Below are 26182 nucleotides of genomic sequence, written 5' to 3'. Positions count from 1 at the left end.
AAGCAGAGACCTAACACTGGAAGTGAAAATTGAAAGTCAATAGATAAGCCCTGGAACAAGTGAAATACCTTAGGCAGATTACCACAGATGATGGGAGATGTGACTGTGAGATCTGAAGAATTGAGATAGCCAAAACCAGCTTTGTTAGAATAAAGAATGTGTTTACAGAAAAGAAACTGAACCTGAACCTTAGGAAAAGAGTGCCGAGATGCTACATTTTGTCATCTATGTTATATGCTTGGGAGACATGGACAACAAATAAAATTGATAAGCTGAATGCATCTGAGATGTGGACACATAGGTGGATGCTCCACATATCTTACATAGCCAGAAAGACTAATGAGGAAGTGATGGAAATGGATGGAAAAAAAGAGGAAATTAATGCATAATCAAAGCAAGAAAGATATAATACTTGGGTCACATCATTAGAGCAGACGAACGAGACAGTTATTAGAGGAGAAGATCGACATAAAACGTAGGAGAGAGAAGCAGAAGAGAAAATGGATGACGGATATAATGGAGCAGATGCAGCTGAATTATGTAGAATGTGTAAGGGCAGCACAGGACATACAAAGTTGGGGGTCCACAGCAGTCTACCATCTGGGAAGAAGATGACACCAATGAATGAACAGAAATTAAATTCAATTTTCAAACTGCCATTGAACTGAAAATTGAACTCGTAATATAGAATTATGTAGGGTCAAAGCACAGAAACAGGCCATTTGGTCCAATTGTCTGTGTGCTGTTGTTTATGCTGCAAACGATCCTCCTCCCACCCCTCTATCTCAAACCCTATCAGCATATTCTGTTCCTTTCCCCCTCATGTGGTTAAGTAGCTTCCCCTATATTAGTTATTGGTGACCATCAAATATTTGGTCCTGAGTTTTGGTCTCCCCCACGATTAGAAACGTTTGTCTGCTTCCTCGTTCAACCCTTTCATGATTTAATGATCTCCATTAGGTCAACCTTTAGCCTTCTCTTTTCTGGAGAAAAGTCCCAATCTTTCCTGCTGAGTATATCAACATCGTTCTGGTACAATATTTGTGGGTTTTTTCGCAACTTTTCCAGTGCCTTTATATCCTTTGTTATAATATAGGGGCCAGAACTGCGCACTGTACTCTAAGAGCTGTAGATTATTAGCCTAACATAATCACTTACAGGGCACAAAAAAACATTGTGTAAAATTTATATAGTGCCATTTAACTCTCTCTTCTAAATTGTTGACGATTCTTTTTTTTTTGTAAAAATATACTTTATTCATAAAATATCTTCAATCACATTCCACACCATTTCAAAAACAACCTTACAAGGGTACAATCCAGGGTTAAACTGTAATGATTGTAATATTGTTTGTACTAATGCACCTGGTGATACATTTTGTAAAAGTTTAACCCTGGATTGTTGACGATTCTTCTTTAATCTAAACGTATTAAATTCATTGCAACGAGTAACAGTGCCCACCCTGGAGGTGTTGCTTTAACAGAGGTTGTGCCCTTCTCCCTGTAATATTTCTGCCACCGCAGAGGGCGCTTCAGCAGCAGGCGGTGGCTGTCGTAATTATTTTTATAGCGACAAGCCGTAAATTGATTTGTGGCAAGTCCAAGATGGTGGTGAGTAGTAGTTTAGAAGTTCTTTTTAAATAGCTTTTGGTTCCTGGTGCGCAGGGCTTGTGATGTTAACATTACGCTCTCCTGTTTGCAGAAATTTGGGCTCCAGTTTAAAGCGACTTTGGAAAATATCAGCAAAGTGCGGCCGGAGGGAGAGGACTTCCGCTGGTTCCTGAAGGTGGAGCTGCTCATGGATGTGCCTGGGTTAATGGAGCAGGGAGGCTGGTGTCTGACTACCGAAACAGCATAGCAGACAGCTCGATTCAATCCCCCACAGCCCATCACACTGAACTCAAACCCCACAATCCATCACACTGAACTCAAACCCCACAGCCCATCACACTGATCTCAAACCCCACAGCCCATCACACTGATCTCACAGCCCATCACACTGATCTCACAGCCCATCACACTGATCTCACAGCCCATCACACTGATCTCAAACCCCACAGCCCATCACACTGATCTCAAACCCCACAGCCCATCACACTGATCTCAAACCCCACAGCCCATCACACTGATCTCAAACCCCACAACCCATCACACTGATCTCAAACCCCACAGCCCATCACACTGATCTACTCAAACCCCACAGCCCATCACACTGATCTCAAACCCCACAGCCCATCACACTGATCTACTCAAACCCCACAGCCCATCACACTGATCTCAAACCCCACAGCCCATCACGCTGATCTCAAACCCCACAACCCATCACACTGATCTCAAACCCCACAGCCCATCACACTGATCTATTCAAACCCCACAGCCCATCACACTGATCTCAAACCCCACAGCCCATCACACTGATCTCAAACCCCACAGCCCATCACACTGATCTCAAACCCCACAGCCCATCACATGGATCTCAAACCCCACAGCCCATCACACTGATCTACTCAAACCCCACAGCCCATCACACTGATCTACTCAAACCCCACAGCCCATCACACTGGTCTACTCAAACCCCACAGCCCATCACACTGATCTCAAACCCCACAGCCCATCACATGGATCTCAAACCCCACAGCCCATCACACTGATCTACTCAAACCCCACAGCCCATCACACTGATCTCAAACCCCACAGCCCATCACACTGATCTCAAACCCCACAGCCCATCACACTGATCTCAAACCCCACAACCCATCACACTGATCTCAAACTCCCACAGCCCATCACACTGATCTACTCAAACCCCACATCCCATCACACTGATCTCAAACCCCACAGCCCATCACACTGATCTCAAAGCCCACAGCCCATCACACTGATCTCAAACCCCACAGTCCATCACACTGATCTCAAACCCCACAGCCCATCACACTGATCTACTCAAACCCCACAGCCCATCACACTGATCTACTCAAACCCCACAGCCCATCACATTGATCTACTCAAACCCCACAGCCCATCACACTGATCTCAAACCCCACAGCCCATCACACTGATCTCAAACCCCACAGCCCATCACATGGATCTCAAACCCCACAGCCCATCACACTGATCTACTCAAACCCCACAGCCCATCACACTGATCTACTCAAACCCCACATCCCATCACACTGATCTCAAACCCCACAGCCCATCACACTGATCTCAAACCCCACAGCCCATCACACTGATCTCAAACCCCACAGCCCATCACATGGATCTCAAACCCCACAGCCCATCACACTGATCTACTCAAACCCCACAGCCCATCACACTGATCTCAAACCCCACAGCCCATCACATTGATCTCAAACCCCACAGCCCATCACACTGATCTCAAACCCCACAACCCATCACACTGATCTCAAACTCCCACAGCCCATCACACTGATCTACTCAAACCCCACATCCCATCACACTGATCTCAAACCCCACAGCCCATCACACTGATCTCAAAGCCCACAGCCCATCACACTGATCTCAAACCCCACAGTCCATCACACTGATCTCAAACCCCACAGCCCATCACACTGATCTACTCAAACCCCACAGCCCATCACACTGATCTACTCAAACCCCACAGCCCATCACACTGATCTACTCAAACCCCACATCCCATCACACTGATCTCAAACCCCACAGCCCATCACACTGATCTCAAACCCCACAGCCCATCACATGGATCTCAAACCCCACAGCCCATCACACTGATCTACTCAAACCCCACAGCCCATCACACTGATCTACTCAAACCCCACAGCCCATCACACTGATCTCAAACCCCACAGCCCATCACACTGATCTCAAACCCCACAGCCCATCACACTGATCTCAAACCCCACAACCCATCACACTGATCTCAAACTCCCACAGCCCATCACACTGATCTACTCAAACCCCACATCCCATCACACTGATCTCAAACCCCACAGCCCATCACACTGATCTCAAACCCCACAGCCCATCACACTGATCTCAAACCCCACAGCCCATCACACTGATCTCAAACCCCACAGTCCATCGCACTGATCTCAAACCCCACAGCCCATCACACTGATCTCAAACCCCACAGCCCATCACACTGATCTCAAACCCCACAGCCCATCACACTGATCTCAAACCCCACAGCCCATCACACTCATCTCAAACCCCACCACCCATCACACTGATCTCAAACTCCCACAGCCCATCACACTGATCTACTCAAACCCCACATCCCATCACACTGATCTACTCAAACCCTACATCCCATCACACTGATCTCAAACCCCACATCCCATCACACTGATCTACTCAAACCCCACATCCCATCACACTGATCTACTCAAACCCCACATCCCATCACACTGATCTCAAACCCCACAGCCCATCACACTGATCTCAAACCCCACATCCCATCACACTGATCTCAAACCCCACAGCCCATCACACTGATCTCAAACCCCACAGCCCATCACACTGATCTCAAACCCCACATCCCATCACACTGATCTCAAACCCCACAGCCCATCACACTGATCTCAAACTCCCACATCCCATCACACTGATCTCAAACCCCACAGCCCATCACACTGATCTCAAACTCCCACATCCCATCACACTGATCTCAAACCCCACAGCCCATCACACTGATCTCAAACTCCCACATCCCATCACACTGATCTACTCAAACCCTACATCCCATCACACTGATCTCAAACCCCACATCCCATCACACTGATCTACTCAAACCCCACATCCCATCACACTGATCTACTCAAACCCCACATCCCATCACACTGATCTCAAACCCCACAGCCCATCACACTGATCTCAAACCCCACAGCCCATCACACTGATCTCAAACCCCACAGCCCATCACATGGATCTCAAACCCCACAGCCCATCACACTGATCTACTCAAACCCCACAGCATATCACACTGATCTACTCAAACCCCACAGCCCATCACACTGATCTCAAACCCCACAGCCCATCACACTGATCTACTCAAACCCCACAGCCCATCACACTGATGATCTCAAACCCCACAGCCAATCACACTGATCTCAAACCCCACAATCCATCACACTGATCTCAAACCCCACAGCCCATCACACTGATCTCAAACCCCACAGCCCATCACACTGATGTCAAACCCCACAGCCCATCACACTGATCTCAAACCCTACAGCCCATCACACTGATTTCAAACTCCCACAGCCCATCACACTGATCTCAAACCCCACAGCCCATCACACTGATCTCAAGCCCTACAGCCCATCACACTGATCTCAAACCCTACAACCCATCACACTGATCTCAAACTCCCACACCCCATTATACTAATCTACTGAAACCCCACAGCCCATCACATTGATCTCAAACCCTACAGCCCATCACACTGATCTCAAACCCCACAGCCCATCACACTGATCTCAAACCCTACAGCCCATCACACTGATTTCAAACCCCACAGCCCATTATACTAATCTACTGAAACCCCACAGCCCATCACATTGATCTCAAACCCTACAGCCCATCACACTGATCTCAAACCCCACAGCCCATCACATTGACCTCAAACCCCACAGCCCATCACACTGATCTCAAACTCCCACAGCCCATTACACTAATCTACGCAAACCCCACAGCCCATCACATTGACCTCAAACCCTACAGCTCATCACACTGACCTCAAATTCCCACAGCCCATTACACTAATCTACGCAAACCCCACAGCCCATCACACCGATCTCAAACCCCACAGCCCATCAACTGATCTCAAACCCCACAACCCATCACACTGATCTCAAACCCCACAGCCCATCACACTTATCTCAAACTCCACAACCCATCACACTGATCTCAAACCCCACAGCCCATCACACTGATCTCAAACCCCACAGCCCATCACAATGATCCACTCAAACCCCACAACCCATCATACTGACCTACTCTAACCTTGTATCCACACAGTGCATTATACTGATCCACTTGACCTCTGCACCCAGCCCAACATACTTCTCTACTCAAACCCTGCACCTAGCCCATCACACTGACCTACTCAAAACATGCAGCCAGTCCATGATACTGCTCCACTCAGCGCAACAGGCTGCTCTATTCAAACTGCACACCCATTCCAACATACTTCTCTATTCAAACCTTGCACCCACTCCAATGTACTGCTCTATTCCAATCCTTGCAAAGTTTACTATTCACTGCAAAACTACTGTCTTAAAAACAAAATGATTAATGGTGATTTTGAGAGCTTTGTTTGATTCTGTTAAACTCAAGCTGGGTGGCAAAGAAGCTCAAACTGGACGGTGGGCAGCAAAGAAATGGGTTTGACCTTTGGTTTTGATGAATGTTAAACGAAAACTTCTAATAACAACGTTGGTCATTGGGGGTTCATGAGGCAGAAATATAAATAGAAAAAGTGACATTTTCTCAAAAAATACAATCTTGAGTGATGCTGACATTTAACTTATGTCTGCACATCCCTCTAGAAATAGGACTGTATTATCCAAAGATGGGCTTATAGCAACACCATATAGGGTTCTCTGGGTCTTTGCAATTACAGGGGAAGAACAAATCTGATTATTTCAGAGTTGCGCATTGGTACAGTATCCAGTAAGACTCAAGTGAACAGGCTTTTTTTTCTTATATAAAAGCAAAATACTGCGGATGCTGAAAATCTGAAACAAAATCAAAAATAGTTGGAAAAACTCAGCAGATCTGTCATTTCTGATGAAGAGTCATACGGACTCGAAACGTGTTCCTCTCCACAGATGCTGTCAGACCTGCTGAGGCTTTTTTTTCTATTTGGACTTGAGTATAAAATAAATCACCTAGGCACAGCTAATAGAAGACCATTGGAAATGGTGGGTCACTTGTCTGATTTTTTTTACCCATTAATTTCATTGGACAGAAAATGCTGTAGCCTCAACATTTCTTAATACCTTGCCCACACTGAAGTTTGGAAATGAAGGGAAATCTTGGGATAAAAGCTTTTATTTGGAGTTTCCTCTGATAACTCAATGGAGTAATTCCATGGAGCCAAGGTCCTAGCCTCAATCCCTGGTCCATACCATGTTAGCTGATCTCATACAGAACAGTGGTGAGGCTCTACATTTAGGCTTTGCTGACTAGGCTGGGAGGAAGGATGTGCCAGCGTTTCTGTTTCTAATCACTGCCCGACAATATCCACTAGAAAGTACGGCTGTGTGTATGTTGTATGAGGACAAAATTGGTCTCAGCTGTGATGCCCTTCATGGTTGATCGTGTGAAAAACGGCCATTTGGGCAAGCTATTAGAGGACTGCTGATATTTCTTATATTGTACACAGTAGGAGACATCCTCAAGCAAGAAGGGGAAAATGAGATAAAAGCAAAATACTGCGGATGCTGGAAATCTGAAACAAATACAGAAAATGCTGGAAAAACTCAGCAGGTCTGACAGCATATGTGGAGGGAGAAAAATACAAAGTTAATGTTTCAAGTCCTTATGACCCTTCAGAGTTTGAGAAGTGGAAATGTGATGAAATTTATACTGTTTAAGGGGGATGGGGCAGGTGGAGCTGGATAGAAGGCCAGCAATAGGTGGGGACAAAAGAAGGATTGACAAAGATGTCATGAACAAGAGGACAAAGGGATTGTTAATGGTAATGGTTAATGTTAAAAAAGTTGCTAGTAATGGCGTAAAGGTAAGAAAGCAAAATGTGATTATAGCAGAACAAGGATAACATTGTGTGAAAGAACAACGTGGAACAAGTGACAGATGGCCCTGTAGGATATAGGGTGGGGGGAGGGATGGGGGTGGGAGAAAAGGGATGGAAAATGGGAAAAAAGGGGATAAAACTATAGATAAATGAATAAAAGTAAAACAAGTCGGTAAAAAATGAATGTAGAAGAAAGGGGATGAGGATGAGGATACTCCTCCATCCTCACCCCATTTTTACATCCCCTTTCTTCTATATTCATTTTTTACCACTTGTTTTATTTTTATTCATGTGATTTATCCATCCTTTTTCCCCCCACAACTGCCCCCTCCCCCCACCCAATCCCCTACAGGGCCATCTGTCACTTGTTCCATCTTCTTTCACACAATGTTATCCTTGTTCTGCTACAATCACATTTTCCTTTCTTACCTTTACGCCATTACTAGCATCTTTTTTAGCATTAACCACTACAATTAACAATCCCTTTGTCCCCTTGTTCATTGACATCTTTGTCAATCCCTCCTTGGTCCCCACCTATTGCTGACCTATCCAGCTCCACCTCCCTTAAACAGTATAAATTTCATCACATTTCCACTTCTCTTCAGCTCTGAAGAAGGGCCATAAGGACCCGAAACATTAACTTTATTTTTTCCTCTCTCCACAGATGCTGTTAGACCTGCTGAGGTTTTCCAGCATTTTCTGTTTTTGTTTGTGAAGGAGAAAATGAGGTTGAGGGGACATAGGATTTCTAGATACTAGGAAGTCCATTAAAAACACTTTGCATTATGTATATATTCCATTCATCTGATAAATATAAGTTTAGAATTGTTGTTTTCGTTCTACTCAGTTAACTATGATAGCAGTGTTTCTGTTTACAATGGCATTTGCTGTTTTCAGAATGTCATTCAGTGATTGTGGGATTGCACAATGGAAGTCAAATGTAGTTTTCAGTTGAAGTGGGGATAAAGAGCAAGAGATTATTGGGCCAGATGATAATTAGTTTCCATTTTAGAATCAGAAATTTGCCTAATTTTTATATATTAGTTTTAATTTGGACAGCCAAGGGTTGATTAAGCATAGTCAGCTTGGCTTTGTGCGTGGTGGGTCAAGTTTAATGAACCTTGTAGAGTTTTTCGAGGAGGTTACCAACAAAGTAGATGAAGGAAAGGCTGTGGATGTTGTCAATATGGACTTTAGTAAGGCCTTTGACAAGGTTCCACATGGGAGGTTAGTTCAGAAGGTTCAGACACTTGGTATCCATGGAGAGGTTGTAAACTGGATTCGAAATTGGCTGTGTGGGAGAAGACAGAGAGTGGTAGTGGATGATTGCTTCTCAGACTGGAGGCCTGTGACTAGTGGTGTGCCTCAGGGATCTGTGCTGGGACCATTGTTGTTTGTTGTCTATATCAATGATCTGGATGATAATGTGGTAAATTGGATCAGCAAGTTTGCTGATGACACTAAGATTGGAGGCGTTGTGGACAGCGAGAAAGGCTTTCAAAGCTTGCAGAGGGATCTGGACCAACTGGAAAAATGGGCCAGAAAATGGCAGATGGAATTTAATGCAGAAAAGTGTGAGGTGTTGCATTTTGGAAGGACAAACCAAGGTAGGACACACACAGTAAATGATAGGGCACTGAGGAGTGCGGAGGAACAAAGGGATCTGGGAGTTCAGATACATAATTCCCTGAAAGTGGCGTCACAGGTAGACAGGGTTGTAAAGAAAGCTTTTGGCATACTGGCCTTCATAAATCAAAGTATTGAGTATAGGAGTTGGGATGTTATGGTGAGGTTGTATAAGACATTGGTGAGGCCAACTTTGGAGTATTGTGCGTAGTTCTGGTCGCCTAACTACAGGAAGGATATCAGTAAGATTGAAAGAGTGCAGAGAAGATTTACTAGGATGTTGCCGGGTCTTCAGGAGTCAGTTACAGGGAAAGATTAAACAGGTTAGGACTTTATTCCTTGTAGCGTAGAAGAATGAGGGGAGATTTGATAGAAGTTTACAAAATTATGAGAGGTATAGACAGAGTAAATGCGAGTAGGCTCTTTCCACTTAGATTAGGAGAGATAAACACGCGAGGACATGGCTTTAGGGTGAAAGGGGAAAGGTTTAGGGGGAACATTAGGGGGAACATCTTCACTCAGATAGTGGTGGGAGTGTGGAATGAGCTGCCATCCGACGTGGTAAATGCGAGCTCAAAGTTTTAAGAATAAATTGGATAGATACATGGATGGGAGAGGTCTGGAGGGTTATGGACTGGGTGCAGGTCAATGGGACTAGTGTTATAATATTTCGGCACAGACTAGAAAGGCCGAATGGCCTGTTTTTCTGTGCTGTAGTGTTCTATGGTTCTAATTATACAACATGGTTGGAGAGTAAGCAGGGCGATACAAAACTGAGATGCTATGACCTGCTATACTTACATGGGTGATTCCCAGGGTAAATCAGAAAATAGGAATGTAGAAAAAGTTGATGCAAGAAGTGTGTGCAGTTGTTAGATTTTTAATATATAGATTTCGTACGATTCCTTAAAGTCATGGGATTTAGTAATGGGTTGATGACCTCTCGTCAAAACTTGATGAAAGGTCGCAGACCTGAAACATTAACTCTGTTTCTCCACAGATGCTGCCAGAGCTGCTGAGTAGTTCCAATGTTTTCTGTTATTTCTGATTTTATGAACCTGTGCTGGTATATAGTATGAAATGTATATCCTCAAGCCCTAATCATCACTTAAAATAACTTATTTCCCAGCCGTAGTTACCTTAAGAGAGTAGTCAGGAGGTTTCAACAATGTTGTTACGTAGGGGCACACAGTTCTCCAGACATAAATCTTAAACTACTGAAAAGTACTTGTTATGTTTGTAGCATAGATCAGTGATTTCTATTGCACCATTCATAAGCATTTAACTAATTTCTATGTACTTTTACATTAGTTGAAATGTCAGAATTGCGGAGAAGTTTCTGATAAATGGCAGTATATCACATTACTGGTGAGTTGTATTTTAAATGTCTTCTTTTACTCACTCTCCATAAATCAATAAAATTAAGTGGCTGTACACTTTCTATGTATTTGGTCATAGGACCATAATTGGTCAGCTAGCTGTTTGAAAAAAGTTATATCCTGATGTGTTCCCCCTCCACCCAGTTTATAAATTTTCAGCCTGCTGCATTTAATATGTTGGAAGGTGCCACATTAATGCATGTTATTGTTCTGTACAGAGCAGTGCCCCACTCAAAGGTGGGAGAGGAAGTGCCAGTATGATACAGAAATGCAAGTTATGCTCGAGAGAGAACTCCATTGGTAGGTAATTAGTGGAGGAATCTAATTCCTTTTTAGTGTCAGTGTTGTTTTAATTATGCTTTTTTTGTAATTTTTTTTCACATTCTTTAAATCATCCTTATTAGTCAGAGATTATTTGTAGCAATAGTGACAACTGTGTGAAAAAGTCTTTTTGTTCATGTTTTGCAGACGTGTTGGAGTTTGAACACTTTTCTGATTCCTGTTTTTGTTTTGCATCTTACTCAATTTGAAAACCTCATCAAACTTGGAGACAGCAGCTTAATTTTTTTAATGGTAGTTCTACATGACGGTGCTCATGCTGTGAATTCAATTTTATTTTGAAAAGCTAAGTCAGAGCACTAGCAACAATGAATATACGAATTAGGAGCAGAAGAAGGCCACTCGGCCCCTCAAGCCTGCTCTGCCAGTCAATAAAATCATGGTTGATCTGAATATAACGTCAACCCCACATTCCTCCTACCCCCAATAACCTTTCATCACCTTGCTAATCAAGAATCTATCTAGCTCTGCCTTAAAAATATTCAAAGACTCTGCTTCCACCATCTTTTGAGGAAGAGAGTTCCAAAGAATCACAACCCTCAGAGAAAAAAATTCTCTTCATCTCTGTCTTAAATGAGCGACCCCTTATTTTTAAACAGTGACCCCTTTTTCTATATTCTCCCACAAGATGAAACATCTTCTCCACATCTACCCTGTCAAGATCCCACAGGATCTTAAAGGTTTCAATTAAGTTGCCTCTTACTCTTCTAAATTCCAATGGATACAAGCCTAACCTGTCCAGCCTTTCCTCATAAGACAACCCGCCTGTTCCTGGTATTAGCCTAGTAAACCTCCTCTGAACTGCTTCTAACACATTTACATCTTTCTTTAAATAAGGAGAGCAGTACTGTACACAATACTCCAGATGTGGTCTCACCAATGCCCTGTACACAACTGAAGCATAACCTCCCTACTTTTGTAATCAATTCCCTTCACAGTAAATGTTAACATTCTATTAGCTTTCCTAATTACCTGCTGTACCTGCATACTAACCTTTTGTGATTCGTGTACTAGGACACCCACTTCTCTCGATCTCAGAGCTCTGCAATCTCTCACCATTTAGATAATAAGCTTTTTCATTCTTCATGCCAAAATGAACAATTTCACATTTGCCCACATTATACTTCATTTGCCAGATCTTTGCCCACTCACTCAACCTATCAATGTCACTTTGTAGCCTCCTTACGTCTTCTTCACAATTTACTTTCCTATCTTTGTGTCGTCAGCAAATTTAGCAACCATTCCTTCGGTCCCTTCATCCAAGGTATTTATATAAATTGTAAAAATTTGAGGCCCCAGCACTGATCCCTGTGGCACACCACTCTTCACATCCTGCCAACCAGAAAAAGACCCATTTATGCCAACTCTTGGCTTCCTCTTAGCTAGCCAATCTTCTGACCATGTCAATATGTTACCCCCTACACCATGAGCTTTCCTGCAATAACCTTTGATGTCGCACTTTATCAAATGCCTTCTGGAAATCTAAGTACAGTAAATCCACTGGTTCCCCTTTATCCACAGTACCTGACTCCTTCAAAGGACTCCAATAAGTTGGTTAAACATGATTTCCCTTTTACAGAGCCATGTTGACTCTGCTTGATTGCCTTGAATTTTTTTAAGTGCCCTGCTATAACATCTTTAGTAATAACATTTTCCCTATGATAGATGTTAGGCTAACTGGCCTACAGTTTCGTATTTTCTGTCTCCCTCCCTTTTTGAATATTTGCTATTTTCTAATCTAATGGAACCTTCCCCAAATCTAGGGAATTTTGGAAAATTAAAGCCAGTGCATCAACTATCTCACTAACCACTTTCAGACCTTAGGGTGAAGTCCATTCAGACCTGGGGATTTGTCAGCCCGTAGTCCTAACAATTTGCTCAATACCACCTTCCCTGGTGATTGTAATTTTCTTGAGTTCCTCCCTTCCACTTCCTGATTTACAGCTATTTCCAGGATGTTACTTGTGTCCTCTATAGTGAAGACTGAAGCAAACTACCTGTTTAATTCATCCACCATCTCCCTACTTTCCATTATCAATTCCCCAAGCACACTTTCTATAGGATTAACGCTCACTTTGTTAACTCTTTTCTTATTTAAATCTGTAGAAACTCTTATTATCCGTTACTATGTTACTAGCTAGCTTTCTCTCATACTCTAAATTTTCACTCCTTATTAATCTTTTTGTCTTTCTTTGCTGTTCTTCATAATCTTCGGGACCTGCCACCCGTCTTTGTATAATTATATGCTTTTTCTTTAAGTTTGATTCCATCGTTAACTTTTTCAGTTAACCATGGATGGTGGAATTTTTCTTTTTCATTGGAATGTACATATTCTGTGTATTCTGAAATATCCCTTTAAATGTCTGCCACTGAACTTCTTATTGACATATACCTTAACCTAGCTGGCTCTGCTTTCATGCCCTCATAATTGCCCTTTTTTAAGTTTAAAATACTAGTCTTGGACGCACTCGTTTCTCCCTCAACATGAATGTAAAATTCAATCATATTATGATCGCTGCTACTTCGGAGTGCCTTCACTATGAGGTTATCAATTAATCCTATCTCATTGGTCAATACCAGTTCCAGTATTGCCTGCTGTCTGGTTGGCTCCAGAACATGCTGTTCTAAGAAACTGTCCTAAAAACATTCTGTGAACTCCTCATCTACGCTATCTTTGCCTACCTGATTTTTCCAGTACATATGTAGATTAAAATCCCCTAGATTTAGATGTAGATTATTGCTGCACCTTTATGGCAAGCTCCCATTATCTCTTATACTCTGTCCTACTGTGTAGTTACAATTAAGGGGCCTGTACACCACTCCCACAAGTGACTTCTTGCCTTTACCATTCCTCATCTCAACCTAAACCGCTACTACATCCTGGTTCCCTGAATTTAGGTCATCCCTCTCTAATGTGCTAATACGATCATTAATTAACAGAGCCACTCCTCCACCTTTTCCTAACTTCCTGTCCTTCCTAAATGTCACATGCCCTTCAATATTCAGGTCCCAATCTATGCCATCCTGTAGCCATATCTCTGTAATGGCCATTAGATTGTACTTATTTATTTCTATTTTCACTATCAGTTCACCTGTTTTGTTTCGAATGCTGCATGCATTTAGATACAGAGCCTTTAGTTTTGTCCTTTTATTATTTTTGTAGCATCTAGCCTTATCTGCTGATTTCATCTTAGATTTGTACTCTTTGTCCTTTCTTGTCTCAGTCTATTTATCATTTCCCACACTAATGCCTGTTTCTCTACCTTTCGGTTTACCACACCTTCCCAAATTTGATCCCTTGCCCCCACTATTCAGTTTAAAACCCTTTCTACTTCCTTAGTTAGGCAGTTCGTGAGGACACCAGCCCCAGCACGGTTCAGGTGTGGACCATCCCAATGGTACAGATCCCACTTTCCCCAATACTGGGCCAGTGCCCCACAAACTGGAACCCACTTCTCCCACACCAGTCTTTGAGCCACGCATTCATTTCTCTAATCTTATTTGTCCTATGCCATTTTGCGCGTGGCTCAGGTAATAATCCAGAAATTATTACCTTTGAGTTTCTGCTGCTTACTTTGGTGCCTAGGTCGTCATACTGACTATGCAGAGCCTCCTTCCTCACCCTGCCTATGTCGTTGGTACCTACATGGACCACGACCACTGGATCATAGAGGTCTACAGCACAGAAAAATGCCCTTCGGCATCAAGTCTGCGCCGGTCAAACAAGTACCTAATTATTCTAATCCCATTTTCCAGCACTAGGCCCATAGCCTTGTATGCCGTGGCATCGCAAGTGCATATCCAAATACTTCTTAAAATGTTTTGAGGGTTTCTGCCTCTACCACCTTTTCAGGCAGTGAGTTCCGATTCCCACCACCCTCCGGGTGAAAAAATTCTTCCTCACATCCCCTCTAAACCTCCTGCCCCTTACCTTAAATCTGTGCCCCCCCTGGTTATTGATCCCTCCACCAAGGGGAAAAGTTCCTTCCTGTCTGCTGTATCTATGCCCCTCATAATTTTGTACACCTCAATCATGTCCCCCCTCATTCTCCTCTGCTCCAGGGAAAATAACCCCGGTCTATCCAATCCCTCTTTATAACTAAAACTCTCCAGCCCCGGCAACATCCTAGTAAATGTCCTCTGCACTCTCTCTAGTGCAATCACATCCTTCTTGTAATGTGGTTTCCAGAACTGCACGCAATACTCTAGCTGTGGCTTAACCAGCGTTTTATGCAGTTCCAGCATAACCTCCCTGCTCTTGTATTCTATGCCTCGGCTAATAAAGGCAAGTATCCCATATGCCTTCTTAACCACCTGATCTACCTGTCCCGCTACCTTAAGGGACCGGTGGACATGCACACCAAGATCCTCCTGATTCTCGGTACTTCCGAACTACCATTCATCGTGTATTCCCGTGCCTTGTTTGTCTTGCCCAAGTGCATCACCTCACACTTGTCCGGATTAAATTCCATTTGCCACTGATCAACCCATCTGACCAGCCCGTCTATATCCTCCTGTAATCTAAGGCTATCCTCCTCGCTATTTACCACCCCACCAGGTGATCCTCCCCCTCCCACTGTTAGTTCCTCTCCAGGCTGAGCAGATGTCCCGAACCCTGGCACCGGGCAGGCACCAAAGCTGTCTGGACCTTACTCTTTACTACAGAGAACAGTGTCAATCCCCCTTATTATACTGTTCCCTACTATCAATTCATTCCTTTTTACTCCTTCCACCTGGATGGCTTCCTGTACCATAGTGCCATGGTCAGTTTGCTCATCCACACTACAGCCCTCACTCTCATCCAGACAAGCTGAGAGAACCTCAAACCTGTTGGACAATTTCAGAGGCTCACATTCCTGCACCCTGCCCTCTGGGTCCTCTTACCTGCCTCACTTGCAGTAACACCCTCCTGTCCCTGACCACTGACCAAATCAGAAGACCCTATCCTAAGTAGTGTGACTGCCTCCTGGTATAAAGCATCCAGGTAACATTCCCCCTCCTTGATGTGTTGCAGAGTCTGTAGCTCAGCCTCCAGCTCAATGACTCTGAGCCAAAGTTCCTCAAGCCGCAAACACTTAGTGCAGACGTGTTTGCCCTGGATCACAATGTTATCCAGGAGGCCCCACATGCTGCAACCTTGACACATCACCTGTCCTGCCATCCTTAATGTGTTTTAAATAATTACTTAATTATATTACTCACTTATTTATGTGCTTTCTTATATAGTTTATTAACTTTACCACCAAATTGAGTGCTATATTAAACCTTAGGGATAGAATAGAACTTACCCACTTACCAGAACCAATTTCTATGGGGTGAGAAAGATAGAAAGAGGAAACGAACAACTCCTTCCCTTCACCGAACTCCCCTCTCACCAAACTCTTCACTTAGTTAGTCAGCTGCACTGAAGCAACTACCAGTATGTAAGGTTGGAAAGGCTCAATTGTCCAAAAGTCACAATCATGACATTTAAATGTTTGGCCGTATCTTATATCTGGGGGATGATTTTATAAGTAGTGCATGTTGATCCATGACAGTGGGCTCAGCCTGCCCCGGACCCAAGTAGTGACCAATGATGCCCCATGCTAGCCTCTGAGGTTGTCATGGAAATCCATATCACAAGGCCCAGAAATTCTTCTAATTACAAAAAGAAATGAAGTGTCTTATCAATGGTTAAAAACAATTTGAGGGAAAAAAAATGCTAATTTTGATTTTTTTTCATTTCTATGAAGAGTGTACCAGTTATGTGCTATCTCCTGCAATCCCTGCTGCTAGCGAACAAGTAACTTTGTAAAGCATTTTTGTGGAGTATTCTCAGGTTTAGTGCTCAGAGATTCTTAAATCTTGTTTTCATGGTGGTACTTCTAGTTGGGGCATTTGAAAGAACTAATTGTATGTTTGAAATTATTGTCATTGACATATCACTTCTTCTTTAATCAGCGTGTTACTTGTCACACTATGAGCAGATCTGCATTTTTAACAGTAGTGACAAAATTATATTTACTTGTGAGTTTTAGTGGGCATCCCTGACAACGAGGAGCAATTGCTCAGAGCAGAATTTTGTTCAGACCTCATTACCATATTAACTTGTTACTTGGGCTCATCTGGCAGTCGCAATTGCTGCAACCTGACTGCCAGATATGCAATTTGGTAATTGTTCCTTTAAAATCTATTGCTGCAGTTTCACATAATCATCCTTTTGTTGAGGGAGAGCATTAATTATCCTGAACTAAAAACAAAAACTCAATTTTATGCTTGTTGGGCACTATGTAGTTCAAATAATTGAAATAGAATTATCTGGCAGTTTGGTGCAGAGTGATATTTAAAAACAATGGTGTAGCATCACAGCATGGAATTTACCCTTTAAGCACTTGTTAATTTGTGTATTATTTCATCTACAGTAATTAAAATTCTATTTTTGGATTTAGATGTTATTAAAGTTTAAACCCTTAATGTTTGTGTTGGTTTTTAGATATTCTAAAGGACACTATCAAGCCATACAATGTAAGTTGGCTCATGAGGGATACAAACTGTCACCTGCTCTGTGGTTTTGTAAATTTGCTTTCTTGTGTGGGCAGTTGGTCTATTCATTTATCTGCTGTTCTTCCTGAAACAATTCTTATGTACAAGTAGATGCCACAGAATTTATCTGCTTACAGAACAATTCTGCAAATGTAGTGGGTTAATGATGCTATAATTCTTTTATATTAAGGCTGAAGACAGTGAAAAGTTTAAAACTATAGTACATTTCGAGTGTCGAGGATTAGAACCAGTGGACTTTCAACCACAGGTAAGTAACAAATTATCTTAGGAATCTTCAGCCGCCATCATTCTCTGGGGGAGAGTTCCGTAGACTATGACCCTCTGCGAGAATAAATTTCTCATCATCTCAGTTTTAAATGGGAGACCCCTTATTTTAAAACTGCGTCCCCTAGTTCTAGCCTCTCCCCAAAGGGGAAACATCCTTTCGGCATCCACCCTGTGAAGTCCCCTCAGGATATTATATGTTTCAATAAGATCAACTCTCATTTTACTAAACTCCATTGGGTGCCGGTCCAATCTGTTCCACTTGTCCTCACTGCACTGATTACACTGCCATCCTATTTGCCTTAAACCTCTCTTATATAAACTCTCCTATCATATTCAAGGCCATGTCCTCACCCTTGACCCTGCCATTTCCATGGCCATCCCATTTTCACAAGCTCAATCCTGAAAGGCCATGTCCAATTACTTGTATTGCTTTATAACCCACATTTTTCCACACCCTCCCAACCCTTCTGCATCCTGGAAAAAACTGCCTGCCAAATCACTTACTGCTGCAGTTTCAAACTCCCCACTTTGGTCTTCCATTCATCACAAAATTTCTGTAGCCATAGATTTTTTTTTCAACCATTCCCTCACCTCCACTATTGATCCCTTGTTCCCAGCAAAACAATTACTCTCTGATATCCAAGGGAAGGACCTGTAGCAAGACCACACCCCTGCCCTTCACAACAGACCCCTCCCCCCTCACTGGGACCTCCTTGACGGGCCCCGACGAGCTTACCCCACTCACATTGGTCTGGGGGCTCCAGTGATGATTTTCATCCTCAGGCCTCCCGTTTCCAGTGGCACTGTCAACACTGAAGAGCTGCTGGCCTCCGATTGGCCAGCAGCTCGCGGATGCTCGGCATCCAGCCTACACCAGGAAGTCTGGAGGGAAATTTTCCCTGGTTGAAAAGGGAACCCTGATGGCAGCCATGGTTGCCTAATTGGGATTAAATCCAGACAGGGCTTCCGGTAATGACCACAGCAGGATTACAATTAGCTCTCCAACCAATGGATGGGGCAACCACCACGACCATTAAATTCCACCCTTGGAATCTAAAAGATGATTAAGTGAAGTGAGAGGAAATTCTATTAAAAATTAATTAAACTGTCTGTACAGCAGTCCCCGTAATAAAACTGAGAAGCTGGAGGCAATCATCTGTTGGAAGAAACCAGACATAGTAGGGATTATTGAGACATGGCTACAAAAAAGATCAGGACTGGGAATTAAACATTGCGGGTTATAACATACTTAGAGAAGATAGAAGGACAAAGGGGAGCTTATTAGGGATAACAATCACAGTAGAAAAAAGGGACACAGCTATCAGCAAGACAAAAATAGAATGCATATGATAGAGATAAAAAATAATAAAGGCTCAATCACACTAATAGGTATAGTCTACTGAGAGGAGATAGAAGAGGCTTTACTACACATATTTAGTAATTCATTAGAAAAATGTGTACTGCCAGAGAACTGGCAGATAGCTAACATAATCCCTATTTTAAGAAGGGGGATAGAATATGTCAGGGAATTATAGACCAGTCAGTTTAACATCGATGGTAGGAAAAATAATGAAATCCTTACTAAGGGAGAGAATAGAAGAAATTTGGAAATAAAAAATATAAGAATGAATAGTCAGCATGGATTTCAAAAGGAAAAATCTTACTTGACCAACGTTATTGAATTTTTTGAGGTGAGAGTAGACAATGACAATGCAGTAGATGTAATTTATTTGGATTTTCTAAAGGCCTTCAGTAGGATGCCCCTAATGAACTAATTAATAAGTTCAGAGAATGCAGAGTCAACGGACAAGTGGCAGTGGATAAATGCACAGGCTCAGATGAGAGGTATCCCAGGCTGTTGAGGGAGGCAAGGGAAGAGATATCAGGGACGCTGGCAGTAATTTTCAAATCCTCTCTAACCACAGGTGAGGTACCAGAGGACTGGAGGACTGCTAACATTGTCCCATTATTAAAAAAGGGAGGAAGGGATAGACCAGGAAATTACAGGCCAGTCAGCCTAACCTCGGTGATGGGGAAGTTACTAAAAGAATTCTGAAGGACAGAATATATCTATACCTGGAAAGACACAGATTAATCAGGGATAGTCAGCATGGATTTGTTAAGGGAAGGTCGTGTTTGACAAATTTGATCGAATGTTTTGAGGAGGTAACCAGGAGTGTTGATGAGGGTAATGCATTTGATATGGTCTGCATGGACTTTAGGGAGGCTTTTGATAAGGTCCCTCATGGCAGACTGGTCAAGAAAGTAAGAGCCTATGGGATCCAAGGATAAGTGGCACAATCCAAAATTGGCTGAGAGGCAGGAAGCAGAAGGTGATGTTAGAGGGATGTTTCTGTGACTGGAAGTCTGTTTCCAGTGGGGTTCTGCAGGGCTTGGTAATGGGGCCCTTGCTGTTTGTGGTGTACATAAATGATTTGGACTTAAATGTAGGGGGTGTGATCAAGAAATTCGCGGGTGACACGAAAGTTGGTAGGGTGGTAAATAGGACGATAGCCGTAAACTGCAGGAAGATATCAATGGACTGGTCAGGTGGGCAGATCAGTGGCAAATGGAATTCAACCCGCAAAAGTGTGAGATAATGCATTTGGGGAGGGCTAACAAGGCAAGGGATTACACTATAAATGGTAGGACCCTGGGAAGCACTGAAGATCAAAGGGACCTTGGTGTGCATATCCACAGATCCCTGAAGGTAGCAGGGTAGGTAGATAAGGCGGTTAAGAAGGCATATGGGATACTTGCCTTTATTAGCCGAGGCGTAGAATGCAAGAGCAGGGAGGTTATTAGGAATTGTATAAAATGCTAGTTAGGCCACAACTGGAATACTGCGTGCGGTTCTGGTCACCACATTATTGGAAGGATGTGATTGCAGAGAAGATTTACCGGGATGCTGCCTGGGCTAAAGGGTCTGAGCTATGAGGAAAGATTGGATAGGCTGGGGTTGTTTTCCTTGGAGCAGCGGAGGCTGAGAAGGGACCTGATAGAGGTGTATAAGATTATGAGGGGCATAGGTAGGATGGAAAGCAAGGCACTTTTTCCATTAGTGGAGGGGTCAATAACCAGGGGCATAGATTTAAGATAAGAGATGGAAGGCTAAGAGGGGAGTTGAGGAGAAATTTTTTCACCCAGAGGGTGGTGGGAGTCTGAAACTCACTGGCTGAAAGGGTGGTTGAGTCAGAAACTCTCGTAACATTTAAGAAGTATTTAGATATTCACACGTTGCCACAGCCTCCAGGACTATGTGCCAAGCGCTGGAAAATGGGATTAATGTAATCAGATCTTTGTTGGCCAGCGAGAACACGGTGGGCCATATGGCTTCCTTCTGTGCTGTAAACATCTATGAGTCTATAATGGATTGTTAGCTGACTTCAAAACAGAAAGCAAAGAGTGGGAGTGAAGAGCTAGCTGTTCAGTGCCAAATGGTGGGTAGTGGTTTTCCACAGGAATCAGTATTGGGACCACTGGTTTTCAAATTACATTAATAATTTGGACTTTGGAATCAAAAATACAATTTCAAACTTTGTTGGTGGCTCCAAATTGCGGGGGTGGGGATTGTCAATATTGAGGAGGGCTGTAACAAATTACAGGAGGACATTCATAAATTTGCAGAGTGACAAATAATTACCAAATGATTTCAACATTCATAAATGTGAGGTAGTATATTTTGGTAGGAAGAATTAGGAGGGTCACTTATCTCTTGGAAGGTGAGAGTCTATTTGGAGTGGAAGAACAAAGGGAACTTGGGAGTATAAATATACAATTCGCTAAAAGTTGTATCACAGATTAGCAAGATCATTAAAAAGCAAACCAAGCACCACGTTTTACTTCTAGAGAGAAAGAATTGAAAAATAGGGCTAAAGTATGCTAAACCTGTATTGAACCAAAGTGAGGGGGGTTTTGGCGGTTTGATACAATTTCAGAGGTTGTTTAAGAATCACATGTAGGCCAGGTAAGGACAGCAGATTTCCTTCCCTAAAGGACATTAATGAGCCAGATGGGTTTTTATGACAATGGTTTCATGGTCACCATCATTTTTTATTGAATTCAAATTTCACCAGCTGCTGTTGTAGGTTTCAAACCTCGGTCCCCAGAGCATTACCCTGAGGCTCTGGATTACTAGCCCAGCGAAAATACCAATATGCCAACGTCTCCCCTGTTGAATCCCCCAATATTAACATCCTAGGGGTTACCATTGACCAGAAACTGAACTGGACTAGCAATAGAAATACTGTGGCTACAAGAGCAGGTCAGAGGCTAGGAATCCTGCAGAGAGTAACTCACCTCCTAACTCCCAAGGCCTGCCCACAATCTACAAGGCACAAGCCAGGAATGTGATGGAATACTCTCCCCTTGCCCGGATGAGTGCAGCTCCAACAACACTCAAGAAGCTTGACACCATCCAGGGCAAAGCAGCCGCTTGATTGGCACCCCATCCACAAATATTCACTCCCTCCACCACTGACGCACCATAGCAGCAGTGTGTAACATCTACAAGATGCACTGCAGGAACTCACCAAGGCTTTAGACAGCACCTTCCAAACCCATGGCCATTACCATCTAGAAGGACAAGGGCAGCAGATACATGGGAACACCACCAGCTGGAAGTTCCGCTCCAAGACACTCACCACCCTGACATGGAAATATATCACTGTTCCTTCACTATCGCTGGGTCAAAATCCTGGAACTCCCTCCCTAACAGCACATTGGGTGTACCTACACCACATGGACTGCAGCAGTTCAAGAACGTAGCTCACCACCACCTTCTCAAGGGCAATTAGGGATGGGCAATAAATGCTGGCCTAGCCAGCGAAGCCCACATTCTTTGAATGAGTTAAAAAAATACATAAAGAAAAAGATGAACAGGCTGGATCTCTTCTCTTGAAAAATTAAGGCTGACAGTTGATAGACAAAAAGTTTCCACTTGTGGGGAAGAGCAAAATCAGAGGCCATCAGTATAAGAAAGTAATTCAGAAGAAACTTCATTACCCGAAGATTGTGAAAATGAGGAACTTGCTTCGACCAGGAGTGGTTCATTCATGGAATGTGGGCATCACTGGCTAGGCCAGCATTTATTGTCCATCCCTAATTGCCCATGTTCAGAGGGCATTTAAGAGTCAACCACATTGTTATGGGTCTGGGGTCACATGTAGGTCACACTAGGTAAGGCCGGCGGCAGATTTTCTTTCCTAAAGGATATTGGAAGGACCTGAGTATAGATGCATTTAAGGGGAGATTAGATAAGCATAAGAGGGAGAAGGGAATAGACGGTTGCACTGATATTGGGTGAGGAGGCTCGAGTGCAGTATAAACAGGCTGGGCCGAGTGACCTGTTTTTGTGTCATATATCCCACGTAATATATAATCCTTAGGATATATGACACACAAACAGGCCACTTGGCCTGTAATCCTTAAGATTTTAATTGCTGGAAATTTTAAAAACTTGTAATTTATTTTACATTTTCTTTTCAGTCACTGAATTTTCTTTTTAATCCAACCATTTTTTTCACTTTGTGTCTGTTTTGGTATTAAATTAAATATTCTAACTGGTTCAGAGTCAATGCTCCTTATTAATGATTCTAAAAGCTGATTGGTTAAGGACAGAGTCACTTGCCCTGCTCTCTCATAGTAAGCCCCGGATGCACTGTAGAGGAAGCTGTACCAAAATGGCTTTCTAATCATAGTAAGTTCCAGTGAAAAGTCCCCAAAAAGGTCTGTGGGAAAGTGTAATAAATAGCTGGTGCCATGAGATTAAAAGCTGCACCATTGGTGTGTATCCTTTGCCCCAGTCAAATAAATTTAATTGAAATTTAATCATTATAATAAAGTGTTGTTCAGCTGTTAACTGAAATTCAATCTTTGCATTTAGGCTGGATTTGCTGCAGAAGGGGCTGAATCCAGAACACAATTTGGTGAGATTAATCTGTTGGAAAAGGTGAGTTCCCTGCACGTTCTATTCCAAAGGAGTTAGAACTGATAAAAAGTAGCAAAAAGTAGTAAATCAGACTTGAACAAATATAACTTATTGTTTTATTTTTCTTAGGATTGGAATGATTATGATGAGAAAATCCGGGAATCGGTGGGAATCTATGAAGTCACTCATCAGTTTGTTAAAATTTGAACTTGACTCTCGACAGACACTTGTCAGCTGAAGATTCTCTTTTGCACTTAAATAACCTGAGAAAGAGAGGCAAATGCAGCATTATTTCATCTGGCATTTATTTGCCAATGAATCCTTTCTGCAACTTGTACCAAGGTTGAAGAAGTTAAATTATGACCAATTAAATTTAACACTGGCCAGCTGAATTAGCATTAAAATGTTGCCCGAGGGTCTGTCATCATCCTTGTTCAACTGTGGAAGACATCTTTTGATTCCTGTATCTAAACATGCTGCTAGCTCTTCAGCATTCTGTGGTTACTGACAGCAAGCCTGGATACTAAGTTACAAATCATTTTTCCAGGAGTTTTAAAATTAAATACTAATTAAAAAAAAAACTTCATGGCAATGATGAACTGTTAAATAGGGTAGTCAGTGTACTTTATCTCCAACTGTTTATTTTTGTCAGTACATGAGCTAATTTAGTAGACACGTGCAGTTTACCCTCTATGCAGAGGACATTATCCAACGGTATATGTACTTAACCAAAGGTAGGTAGGTTGGTCAATCATAGGTGCAATCTGTGTTCATTATATAGATCATCCTTCATCTTTAAGATTGCCTGGGTCTGGGCTGTGCACTCTAGTCAATATGCTGTATGCTTCATGCTCAACAGATCAACTTATGTCTCAATCTTGGTACCTCACATGCTGTCTATGAAGTTGACACACTGAAAAATTGATCTGATCACAGGTTTTAGAGGCAGATAGCCTTCAATGTTAAAAATGATGGAAGGTGGGTGGGGGAAGAAACAGTAAGATTTCCTGTTTACAGAAATATTTTTGTGAGTTGACGATAGATAGTCAAGTGTATATCAATGATTTTGCTACATATAGCAGTGGAAACCATTGGTTCATGATCTCACTGAAGAACAGCTTCAAATAGTTATTAAAAATATGAAGAAGCAACACGGATGAATTTGTGCGTCTCTGTATAACTCTGGAGGAAATGCACATTTCACAGAATGGTTAAAGCACAGAAGGCCATTTGAACCGTCATGTATGTGCCAACTCTCTGCAAGAGCAACTTACCCAGACCTATTCCCCTGCTTCAGATAATTATCCAATTCTCTTTTGAAAGCCTAGGCACAAAGGCACTGCATTTCAGATCCAAACGACTCGCTGCATAAAACAAGTTTTTCCTCGTGTCACCATTGCTTCTTTTGACAATCAGCTTTATTTCGGGACCCTTCCACCAATGAGAACAGTTTCTCCCTATCTACTCTGTCCAGATCCTTTATGATTTTGAAAATCTCTATCAAATCATCTCTCAGAGCAGTTCTAGTTTCATCAATCTATCCAACTAACTAAGTTCCTCATTCCTGGAACCATTCTTGTAAATCTTTTCTGCACGGTCTCGAATGTCTTCACATTCTTCGGAAAGCGGGGTGCCCAGACCTGTACACAATACTCCAGTTGGGGTTGAACCTGTTTTTTTGTAAAGTTTCATTATAACTTCCCTGCGTTTGTACGCTATGGCCCTATTTATAAAGCCCAAGATCCCATATACTTTCTCAACGTGCCCTGCCAGCTTCAATGATCAGTGCATATACGCCCCCGGGTATCACTGTTCTTTCACCCCTTTTAGAATGGTATCCTTTATTTTGTATTGCTTTTTCTTGTGGTTCCTACCAATATGAATCACTTCACACTTCCCTGCATTAAATTTCATCTGCCATATGTCCTCTTGAAGTTTATCACTGTCGTCCTCACAATACTTTTAAGTTTTGTCATCCACAAATTTTTCAATCGTACACATGCAAGTCTAGGTCATTAACATAGATGAAGAAAAGCAGTGATCTTAACACCAATCCCTGAGGAACTCCACCTTACTCCAGATCGAAAAACACCCATTCACCATTACTTTCTTTCCTGTCACTAAGCCAAATTTGTACCCTTGTTGCCGATGTTCCTTTTAATCCATGGGCTTCATTTTTAATGGGCAGATAAGCCTGCTCCAAGGCACTTTATCAAACGTCTTTTGGAAGGCCATGTGCACCACAACAACCCGATTACCCACATCAAACCTCTCTGTTACCTCATCATAGACTCAATCAAATTAGTCAAACACGATTTGCCTTTAACAAATCCACACTGGCTTAGATTTACTTTCCACT

The 26182-nt window shown here is 42.7% G+C and overlaps 1 protein-coding gene across 2 annotated transcripts; it reads left to right on the top strand.

The window, feature by feature from the left end:
• The first annotated feature begins 1538 nt into the window (after nucleotides 1-1538).
• On the top strand, nucleotides 1539-24430 carry czib (CXXC motif containing zinc binding protein). Of its 2 annotated transcripts, XM_078561226.1 has the most exons (8): nucleotides 1539-1610; nucleotides 1702-1785; nucleotides 10678-10734; nucleotides 10964-11045; nucleotides 17557-17588; nucleotides 17797-17874; nucleotides 23779-23844; nucleotides 23953-24430. In XM_078561226.1, the coding sequence occupies exons 1-8, from the start codon at nucleotides 1605-1607 to the stop codon at nucleotides 24028-24030; spliced, it is 483 nt and encodes a 160-aa protein (XP_078417352.1). In that variant the 5' UTR covers nucleotides 1539-1604; the 3' UTR covers nucleotides 24031-24430. The 2 variants fall into 2 exon arrangements, with proteins under 2 accessions (XP_078417352.1, XP_078417353.1); XM_078561227.1 differs by lacking the exon at nucleotides 17797-17874.
• Nucleotides 24431-26182: the final 1752 nt, after the last annotated feature.

This window comes from Cetorhinus maximus, chromosome 17 (genome assembly GCF_964194155.1).
Source record: "Cetorhinus maximus chromosome 17, sCetMax3.hap1.1, whole genome shotgun sequence".
Lineage (NCBI taxonomy): Eukaryota > Metazoa > Chordata > Chondrichthyes > Lamniformes > Cetorhinidae > Cetorhinus > Cetorhinus maximus.
The sequence above is the reverse complement of the archived record's forward strand: the minus strand, read 5'-3'. Positions and strand labels throughout refer to the sequence as shown.

Coding starts and splice junctions, on each gene's coding strand:
- czib (XM_078561226.1), top strand. Junction 10,735..10,963: donor GGCAGTATATCACATTACTG/GTGAGTTGTATT, acceptor TGTTCTGTACAG/AGCAGTGCCCCACTCAAAGG. Junction 17,589..17,796: donor ACACTATCAAGCCATACAAT/GTAAGTTGGCTC, acceptor TTTTATATTAAG/GCTGAAGACAGTGAAAAGTT.